This window comes from Phoca vitulina, unplaced genomic scaffold, assembly GCF_004348235.1.
Source record: "Phoca vitulina isolate PV1807 unplaced genomic scaffold, GSC_HSeal_1.0 scaffold20, whole genome shotgun sequence".
Classification (NCBI taxonomy): Eukaryota; Metazoa; Chordata; class Mammalia; order Carnivora; family Phocidae; genus Phoca; species Phoca vitulina.
Genome location: NW_022589723.1, coordinates 9,115,771 through 9,125,548, shown reverse-complemented (window position 1 = coordinate 9,125,548; position 9,778 = coordinate 9,115,771). Strand labels below are relative to the sequence as shown.

The 9,778-nt window shown below is 54.9% G+C and overlaps 1 protein-coding gene across 1 annotated transcript in view; it reads right to left on the bottom strand.

The window, feature by feature from the left end:
- Positions 1-446: 446 nt before the first annotated feature.
- IVD (isovaleryl-CoA dehydrogenase) overlaps positions 447-9,778 on the bottom strand; it is a 10,905-nt gene continuing 1,573 nt past the window's right edge. Inside the window, exons 3-12 of the mRNA XM_032417655.1 lie at positions 9,491-9,542; positions 7,388-7,557; positions 6,640-6,733; positions 6,289-6,425; positions 4,955-5,051; positions 3,340-3,433; positions 2,751-2,832; positions 2,097-2,201; positions 1,948-2,020; positions 447-1,315 (exon numbers count right to left, since the gene is read on the bottom strand). Of these exons, the coding sequence (XP_032273546.1) occupies positions 1,182-1,315; positions 1,948-2,020; positions 2,097-2,201; positions 2,751-2,832; positions 3,340-3,433; positions 4,955-5,051; positions 6,289-6,425; positions 6,640-6,733; positions 7,388-7,557; positions 9,491-9,542 (1,038 nt within the window). The 3' untranslated portion in view covers positions 447-1,181. The remainder of the gene's footprint in view (positions 1,316-1,947; positions 2,021-2,096; positions 2,202-2,750; positions 2,833-3,339; positions 3,434-4,954; positions 5,052-6,288; positions 6,426-6,639; positions 6,734-7,387; positions 7,558-9,490; positions 9,543-9,778) is intronic.

Here is a 9,778-nt window from a genome sequence, read left to right as displayed (position 1 = left end):
TTCTGTCCTCAAGGCAGATGCCATCTCTTTGTCCCGCATCACCAATGAATGAGTAGGCAGGAAGACAGGAGTAGGACCTGGACTAACTACTCCCCAAGGCATGGGGCTAGCGCCAGACAGGAGGCAGTAGCAAGTAGACTGCTTCACCCCCCAAAACACCAGTTTAAAAGCAGATGGGTTTGCTTCCTAATGCTTAATACAAAATGGCAGCAGCCGCGGGGCTGTTGTAACAAAACTAGCCATAGGGCACCGAGAGAAATGTACATAGGCAGCCTTGGCTGGAGTTGAGCTGCCAGCCAGGCCTGCTGCCCAGTCAGCTGAGGGCCGTCATCCGGCCAGGACTAGATGGTGGCGGTGCAGAGCAGGGCTGAAGGGCTCAGAGGTGCTGTCATGGAGGCTGGCGCCGAGCCGATCCCTCCCAAGCACACTGACCTCTGCGACCCCCCCCCCCCCCCCCCCCGTGCAGTCTGGGTGGCCCAGGTCTGAGATGCTCCACCCCAACACCATGGGGTTTCCGCCCTAAAGGAATGAAGCCCTGGGGGGAAGGAGGGACTGCTGCCGAGCGGGTGCCTGCTCATAAGCTACTGGGAACTGATGCCTCTAGAAATCGGCAGAAACAAAGGCTAGGTTTGGGTTTTTTTTTCCCCCTAGAAAGAAGAGGCTGCCAGGTTCAAATACATGTAGAGGGGCAATGCGTCTGGTGTACTGGGCCCCCTGCCAGAGGCATAGCCCCCTCCCCTCCAAAAAAAGAGGTGGCTGCCTGCCCGCCCCCAAGTGCTCACCCAGGGAAGTGGAGGGCTCGGACGTTAGAGAGTCACCAAAGCCTTCCCAGCAAGCCCCAGAAAAGCCAGTATGCTTCCTGCTGGGTCCATTTTAAGCCACAGAACACTTTTCAGGGAGGCCCTCCACCCACCTCAAGCCTCATTAATGTCAGGCAGCATCTTCCGACCAGAAGGTGTGACCAGAAATGGCACTCCCTCTCCCCCATGCCTGCCTGTAAGTGCGGCATCCGGGCAGGCGGGCCAGGCTCTGGGGCCCACAGCACTTGTCAGCCGCGGTAGACACCTCACGCAGAGGCCGAGGGCTGATGCAAGTGCAGCTGAGCAGCAAGAGAGCTGCCGTATCTCTATGTCCAAAGAAAGGCCTCTAGGTGCTGAGAAAGGGGGTGAAGGGTCTTGGGGTTAGTGGAAGTCTGCGTTGAAGGCTCTGCCGATGATCAGCCGCCTCACCTCACTGGTCCCAGCCCCAATCTCATACAGCTTGGCATCTCGCAGAAAGCGGCCCATGGGAAAGTCGTTGATATAGCCGTTGGCACCTGCAGCCAGGGTTCGGGCCGAGAAGAAGAGACAACAGGAGGTGATGGGCAGTGAGGAAAGCAAACGGAGAGCCAAGTATATAGGCACAGGCCAGAGGAGGAGAGAACTGATTAAGGAGAAGCAGCAAATGGTGGGGAGAGGGGAGGCTGTGGGGAACACCAGCGGGGACGAGGGGCTGGAAGGCCACCCAGAGAGCTGAGGCCACCAGGCAAAGATGGGGACCACCACTGGCCGACCTGGGGGGGCAGACAGGAAGATACTGCACAGCAGTCCCTGGGTGCCAGGCCCGGGGAGGGTACGTCATTTGCACAGGTCACAAAGCCAGTCGGTGGCAGGGCTAGGCTTCAAACCCAGGCCTTCCGGCCCAGCTCCGGGCTCTGCAGCGCTGCGCAGCACGGACACGAGGCCGTCCCGCCCCAGAGGCGTCCCTCCCTCCCCACTTCCCAGGATTCACAGGACCAGGCCGTAAGTGTGACAGGGGGTCACTGCTGCCGGCACGGGCCCCTCGGGGCCTCTGGCAGTTTTCTCATTTGCTTTAACTTGTCTTCCTAGTGACTGGGGCAGAAGCCTAAAGGTGCCGGCTCGGCGGCAGTGAGCGGAAGCACTGCGGCTGGGAGCGGGGGCCACTCACCGAAGCACTGAATGCCGTCCAGGGCCACCTGTGTGGCGCACTCAGCTGAGTAAAGGATCACCCCCGCGCAGTCCTGTGGGAGGGGGCTCCGGGTCAGCAGGGCCCTACCAGGGCCACGCAGGGAGGGAGTCCCCACAGCCGGCCCTTACCTTGGCAGTGCAGTGGCCCTGATCACAGGCCTTGGCGACATTGTAGACATACTGCCGACAGGCCATGAGGCGGGTGTACATGTCGGCCATTTTCCCCTGCATCAGCTGGGCACAAGGGGGGGTGGTCACAAGTCAACACGCTGCAGCCACGTTCCTCTCAGACACTCCCCCTAGTCACCCAAAGCAGGTCAGCGGTCGCCACCCGAAAGCCAGGCCCGGGGATGCCAGGACACAGCGAGGAGACTGGACTTGCCTGGGTGACAGAGATGCCCAGAGAGCAGCCGCCGCACTGTGGAGCCCGCAAGCTGAGAGGGCCCTCCCCCGGCCGCAACCCCCACGGACGCCCATGGTGGCTTCACAGCAGGAAGCGTGACCAGAAATGCTGCTCCCTTCCCTCGGGCCTGCCTACAACCTGCACGCTTCACCGTCCAGCCTTACAATGTCTAGTTCATTCATCTCGAGTAGGAAGTGAGCAGACACGAGAGCCACTTCCTGACAAGTTCCCAAAGCCAGGTGGCATGCCGAAGGAGCCTCCGATCCAAGCCTCCAGACTCATTTTGGTGGCAAAAGATAGGGAATGCCCCACTTGCTCATTTGTTAAAGATAATCTGCACCCAATGAAAAAGTACATTTCAGCAAAAGCATTCCACTCACCTGGAAGTGGCCAATCTTCTGGCCAAAGGCTTCCCTTGTGTGTAGGTAGGGAATGGTGTGGTCGAGGACAGCCTGCATGAGCCTGCCAGAAAAGAGAAGGACACTGAGGAGGCGCCTCGCTGTACCCCATTGCCAGTGGGGGTGGCAGAATGCCAACGTGGGAAGGCTTGGGGGGAGATGGCTTGGCAGGACAAGGAGCTGGAGTCTCAGGCAGGAGAGGAGGAGCATGAGGACTCTGATCACCCCTGCTCAGTCACTGCACCGACCGCCCAGGACTTGTGCCTGTCTCCCTGACACCAGATGGAGGGGCAGGACCCCTGTGCAGACAGGCCTCCGAGCCTGGGTGTCCTGTTTCATCCTGAATAATTAAGCAGAATGGCACCTCAGGCCTCTTGTCTGTCATCTGATAATATTTCCTTTCATTGTGAAGAAAGCACATGTGGGAGGGGGAGGTTTGCTCATTTTGTCTCCAAGAAAGGAGGTACATCTTCCAGGAGGCAGTTCCCATTGGCCCCCCCAAGGGGAAGGCTGTGATGTCATGATCTGCTAAGGAGGCCAAAAGCCCAGCTCCCCCGAGCCTCACACTCACCCAAGGGGCCCACCAGCCAGCACCAGCCGCTCCAGGTCCAGCCCACTCATCAGCACGTAGACGCCCTTACTTAGATGGCCCAGGATGTTGGCAGCTGCCGGGAAAAGTGCCAGTCAGGGGGGAGAGGGCTGTCCACAGCCTCCTCACTTTTATAAAAGCTGCTAGGTTTGCTTTTGTGGCTTTCACACAGGCCCTAAAATGTCACCTGACTTCTGACCTTCAACTAGGGTTCCGAGTGAGAGAAAAGGATGGAGCTTACTACTTCCAGTTAGATGTAGAGCTTGCTACGGAGCTCCTGGGTGACTCAGTCGGTTAAGCCTTGGGCTCAGGTTATGATCTCAGGGTCCTGGGATGGAGTCCTGCTTCGGGCTCCCTGCTCAGCGGGGAGTCTGCTTCTCCCTCTCCCTCCCCACTCCCCCGCTCATGTGCACTCTCTCTCAAATAAATAAATAAAATCTTTAAAAAAAAAAAAGAAGTAGAGCTTGCTAGAGGGCCTCCCCCCACAACCACTGCCCCGCCACACACACACACACACACACACACACACACACACACACACACACCCCATTCATAAGACAAGACACAAAGGCCCCATCTTTAGACGTTCCCTTTCTCTTCAACTGCTCTGGATGGGAAAAAAAAAGCTAATTTGGTCTAGAAGCCATCCAACCCCTCCCTAGTTCTTTTTACCCATGCCCATAAAGGAGACTGAGAATTACTGTCCCCCGGGTTGAGTCTGCTCTCTGCTCCAATATCATCAGCCCCTAACCCTGACAAGAGTGGTATCTGGAACAGTCTTTGTCTAAGAGATGGGTCATTCAGTGCTAGAACCTGCTAAGCACCTCCCCACCCCGGAAGCCAGGGCACTGGATGGCCTTGGGAGGTATGGGCAGGAAACCCAGTACAGGGTGGACCACTGACCCGCCTAATGATGGCAGTTATTTCCTGCTGACAAAGAAGAATCCACACTGATCCCGCCTCCCTAGATGCTCCTTGTAACCGAAGCATACTGTTCTGGGTTCCTGGGTCAGGGGGGAGAGGGATGGTCTTTGGCCGAGGCACAGAGCAAACCCGGCTGGTCATCACACCTATGCCCTTGGTCTAATAAGCACGCGACAGGTATGCCGGCTCTCCCACTATGGGTCACGTTTTTAGTTACACTTCAGGGGCAAACTGAATTCCCTTGTCTTCACTGAGTCTGGCTTCCTTCAGTGTATCTGAATGGTTTTTTTAGCACCGTTAATGAGTCCCTCACCTGGCTGTTCAGGGGAGTGCACAAACAAGGACGTCTGGAGGACAGGAGAGGGTGAGGGCACATCTCAGCCATCTCCTCCAGGCACCGGCGCACCGCCCTGGGCACGGTGTATCAGCCACATAGGAAACAGCACCCTGCAGGGCAGCCACAGGCAGGCACACAGCTCTGGCCAGAAGGACAGCTACCCAGCAGCCCAAGGCCCACACGTATGGGCCCATGGACAAGCGCGATAGAGAGAGGCCCACCGTCTAGACACATGGCCTCGGTAAGCTAATAATGGTGAGCTTCTCTTACTCAGAGATGGGCTTTCTCAGCTTATGATAGGGTCAGACAGGGGCTTGCCCATTCTCAGGGACTCACCAGGAACCTTGCAGTCTTCAAAGATTAGCTCACAGGTGTTAGAGCCCCTCATCCCCAGCTTGTCCAGCTTCTTGGAGGTGCTGAAGCCAGGCATCCCCTTTATGGGAAAAAAGGTGGCCCCGATTACAGACCAGTCGCCAAGGCGGGGACTAGTAAAAGGCAGACCCTTGGGAAACGCCCACCCTCCCACCCAGTCCCTGAATTTGCATCCTACCCCCAGGACCCCCACTCTGTATGGCCGCCCCACTCCTAGAAGCTCCAGCCCTAACACCCCACCCTCCTCTGCTGCTAGGTGCGTTCCCCCCACTTCTCACGGGAGCAGTTCCTTCTCAATCAAACACCCACTCCCTGGGCAGCCCCGGACCTTTGCCGGCTTTGTTTCCTCTCCTCAGGGGAAAGCACTTCCAAGACCCTCTCTCCAGGTAACTCAATTCCTTTGGCTCTGTTCCTCTGCCATCTGTACCTGAGTCCCACCCAGGACCAATTCGGCCATCTGCCTGCTCTGGCCTGGCTAACCAGATGCAGTATGCATTGCCAAGTGCCTGGCAGAGCGTGCGGACGGGCAGGCTAACGACAGTGGCACCGCGTGACCGTGAGATTCCCAATGTCTGCCGGGCCCTTTGGACTACTCACTTTTCTTTCCTCCAGTCTTAGTCCCCTTTCTCCATGGAGGGTATTGCAAACCTCTATGACACTCAATCTTGGAATTCTCTCGCAGCTCCCCAACCCCCACGGTTCCCAGCCCTCACACCACACAGTCATGAGGCAGATGGCTTCTCCACCGTCACCTGTAACCCAGCCCTCCCTTTCCCATGGCTCACTGTCGGGTTTGGCCCACTTACTCCCACACACCTCAATTTCTTCATTTTCCTTTCTTTCTACCAAATAATTTGCTCAGGTTTCTCCCATTCTTAAAAACAAATTCAAATGTCCCCCTTTTCATTCCAACTCCTGGTCCATCTCCCCCTTGCTTTGCTGCGGCCTTCATCCACTGCCCCCCCTCCGCCCCCGACCTTCCTGTTCACAGGGTGCTCTCCACAGCCACTCTCCCCAAGGCCACCAGGGACACCCTGGTTGTCAGATCCAGTTGCTTCCTTCCAGTCCTTATCTTCCTGGACCTCTCTGTGTGGCTCCACCATGCTCAGACCTGACTCATCCTTCTGGGGCTCCCAGTTTGGCCACCCTCCTTTCAGTCGGCTCTTCTACTCCGCCCTCACCTTGGGGAGCCTTGGCAGAGCACACACTGATTGTGTCTGCGACGAGCAGAAGAGAGCCATCTCTGGTACTGACTTCAGGAGACAAAAGCCTCCCGGCATTCACTGCCCTCCACTCACCTTTTCCACAATAAAGGCCGTGATGCCCCGAGAGGCTGGCACAGCAGCCGGATCTGTCTTGGCGTAGATAATAAGGATGTCAGCATCAGGGCCATTGGTGATCCAGAACTTGTTCCCATTCAGGATGTAGTGATCACCTAAGGACAAGAAGTTGGCTGCTCAAGCCATGTTGGCCTGTCCCAACCAGTCAGTTCATGGACCTGCTGCTGGGCAGGAAGCTGCCCTGCTGGGACAGTTCTGGAAACCTGGCAGAGGCCACCTCCATTGACTGCTCCCTCACCCTGAGAAGGGCGGTCCCTCTGTCCATTTCAGTTCCCATTCCAGAAGCTCCCAAGGCAAGAGGAGCCTCACCTTTCTTTTCTGCTTTTAGCTTCATGGAGACAACATCAGAGCCAGCATTGGGCTCACTCATGGCCAGGGCTCCGATGTACTCACCACTGATCAGCTGCAAGGAAAACCACAAGGGCTGGTTATGACTTCAGTAGTCCTCTATAGGAGCTTACGACATTGCTTCTCTCCTGTTCACATGACACCCCTTCAGACTTCTCTCAGACCAGGTATTGGTAAAGTCCTGGAAGAGAAGCCCACTATCTGTAAGACTAAAAATATCTCCCTTTCCCATTCCCTTTGCAAGGGAAGTGAGTCCTAGTCTTGCATTTCTTCAAATGCTCTGCAAATGATGCCCAGTGACCGACTCAGGAGTTCTGGTCCTATTTTTATTTTTGTTTTTTTATTATATATATATTTTAAATTTATTTATTGGACAGAGAGAGACACAGCGAGAGAGGGAACACAAGCAGGGGGAGTGGGAGAGGGAGAAGCAGAAGCAGGTTCCCGCTGAGCAGGGAGCCTGATGTGGGGCTCGATCCCAGGACCCTGGGATCATGACCTGAGCCGAAGGCAGACACTCAACAACTGAGCCACCCAGGCGCCCCTCTGGTCCTATTTTTAATTCTTTTGACTGAATTATTTTAAAAGCAAGTCCCTGACCCTTCCTATCCGTATCTGGTTGAGGGCAGCATGCTGCAGAAAGCAAGTCTGACTGGCCCTTGCCAACCCAGGAGGGTGCCTCAGGGTCTCTCCCTCCCCATCTCCTCACCTTGGGGAGGTACTTTTCCTTCTGGGCCTCGTTTCCATTGCGCACAATTTGGTTGAGGCAGAGGTTGGAGTGAGCACCGTAACTGAGCCCCACTGCTCCAGAAGCTCGGGATATCTCTTCCATCACCAGCACCTGTTCCAAGTAGCCCAGGCCGGAGCCACCATACTGAACTGGGAGTGGAGGCGGGGCAGCACAGCGGAAAAGGCAGCCCAGATTACATTGGGACATTCACAGGAATGTTTACCGGCAGCAAAGAAATACCCTTGTAGCTCCTACTCCAAGTTACCCCCTAGGAAGGTCGATAGGCTGACGCCGTGGGCCCTGCTTTACCAGCTCACAGAACTGGCTTTGTCTGCTGCCTCTGGTCAGCTGAGGTGTGGTTCAGAAAACAGGCAATGCAAACACCTGCGTTATCCCGGACAGACCTCTTAAGGAAGACAAGAGAGCCTGAGCACCCAAATGTTCAGAAAGCCACAGAAGTGCACAGGCAGATGAATAAATGAAGGGCGACCTGGAGTTAACCAAGAAACACAAAGAGGAAGGGTCAGAGCACTAAGAATAGACACCAAGCAAAGGAAGGTGAGATTTTCATAGCACAGGTGTTTGGACCTAACAAAGCATGGCTATCAAATCAACATGTTATTTGATACGATGTTATATGTCAATTATGTCTTTAAAAAGTTAAAAAAAAAAAAAAAAGACTAGTAACGGGGGACAGGAGTGCCACAGATAGTGAATTTCAGAGCTCCTTACCAAAAAAATGTGGCTTTTCCTTGGCAACAGATCCAAAATCAAAGTGGCTGGATCATCTGGTACTACCACCTCCCACCCCCAGCCTTGCTCTTTGGCAAAACCCTGGTGAGACTCTTTGCACACGGGGGCATCTGGCTGGCTCAGTTGGCAGAACATGCGACTCTTGATCTCGAGGTTAAGAGTTCGAGCCCCACGATGGGTAAAGAGATGATTTAAAAAAATAATAATAAAATCTTAAAACAAAATAAGGCTCTACACACGTTTACTCTGCCCAAGAAGTCAGGCTCATCTTAGGCTCTAGGGAAAGGTTAGCCCAACCCCTGCAACTTTAGGAAGGTAAGCCCACAGGTGGGTGACACTGGAAACAGCCACCAGGACAACCAGGTGGAAACCAGAACTTACCAACCAGAACTGGCTTTCTTTGGGGGCTCATAAACCCCCAAGATGCTGTCTGGTTTGGGAGTTCCCAGTAGCGTTCCCCCTACCACTTTACATTAAGATGGTCTACATTTATAAGTCTTTCCATTTTATCATGACTCTGTAATCAGCTTAGATCCCAGGAACTGTCTCCAAGTGGCGAGGGAAGACATTAAGAACACCGTGTTCCACCTCTGTTCTAACACATGAATACAAGCTGAATCAATGCGGACTGTCCAGCCTTTGGCAGGTGAGGCCACAGGCTTATTTCTTTACTGGGCACTGCAAGCCAGGCTGGGCCTCTCCTTCAGGGGCCAACATCCAAACCAAAGCCCACCAGCTCTGTGCCCTCTCCCCCTGGAAACAAGTAGTAAGACCCATAGAGGACAATGGGCAGGCCCAGGGTGAGCCTATTAAACACATCATCTGGCCACCTCACGTGGAGGCTCAGGCATCTCTCTCCCCCATACCACCCTCTGCTCTCAGATGAGCTCCAGGGCCAGCCGTGGGCAGAGGACATAGGCCGTCCCCACAGGAACATACCTGTCCTGAGTGGTCCTGCCTAGACGCTAATAGTAGGGCAGAACTTTGGGATTAGGGGAGATGGTAAGACTGAAGTGCAAGACAGCTGCATGATAATGGAGTTTTCTAAACTCCCCAAATCACCTGGGGGAGCTTATTAAACATGCAGAGTTCAAGAGTCTAAGTGATTCTCACCCAGTGAACCACACTGGCCTCATCCCTTTGCCTTCTGGATGTTACTGCTTAGTGTACTCTTCTCTGGGCTGATAGTCAGTGGGTGCTTTCTCGGGTCCAAGAGGAAGTCTTGGGTTTCTTTGAGCACGATCTTTCCCCTCCTTTCCTGTTTCTTTTGGAAACAGTGTTAAAGGGCATGCAAGAAAAGTTCGCATTAGGGAAGGAAACTATACTCACCAGGGGCGGTGATACCTAAGACCCCCAGGTTTCCCAGCTGCTTCCAAAACTCCTGCCAACAGAAAGCAGTGAGTGCAGTGAACTGTGAGAAAGCGGCCAGTCACAGGTGTCTGGCACATCTGGCACGAGACCCAAATGCTTCACACAAAGAGGCTGCACTGTTAGGGAGGTTTTATTTACCAGGCAGCAGTACAATTCCCAACCCAGTCTAGCCCGGCCCCCAAACTGCCCCCCTGCCGCGCGCCCCCCCCCCCCCCCCCCCCCCCCCCCCCCGCCCGGACAGCACCC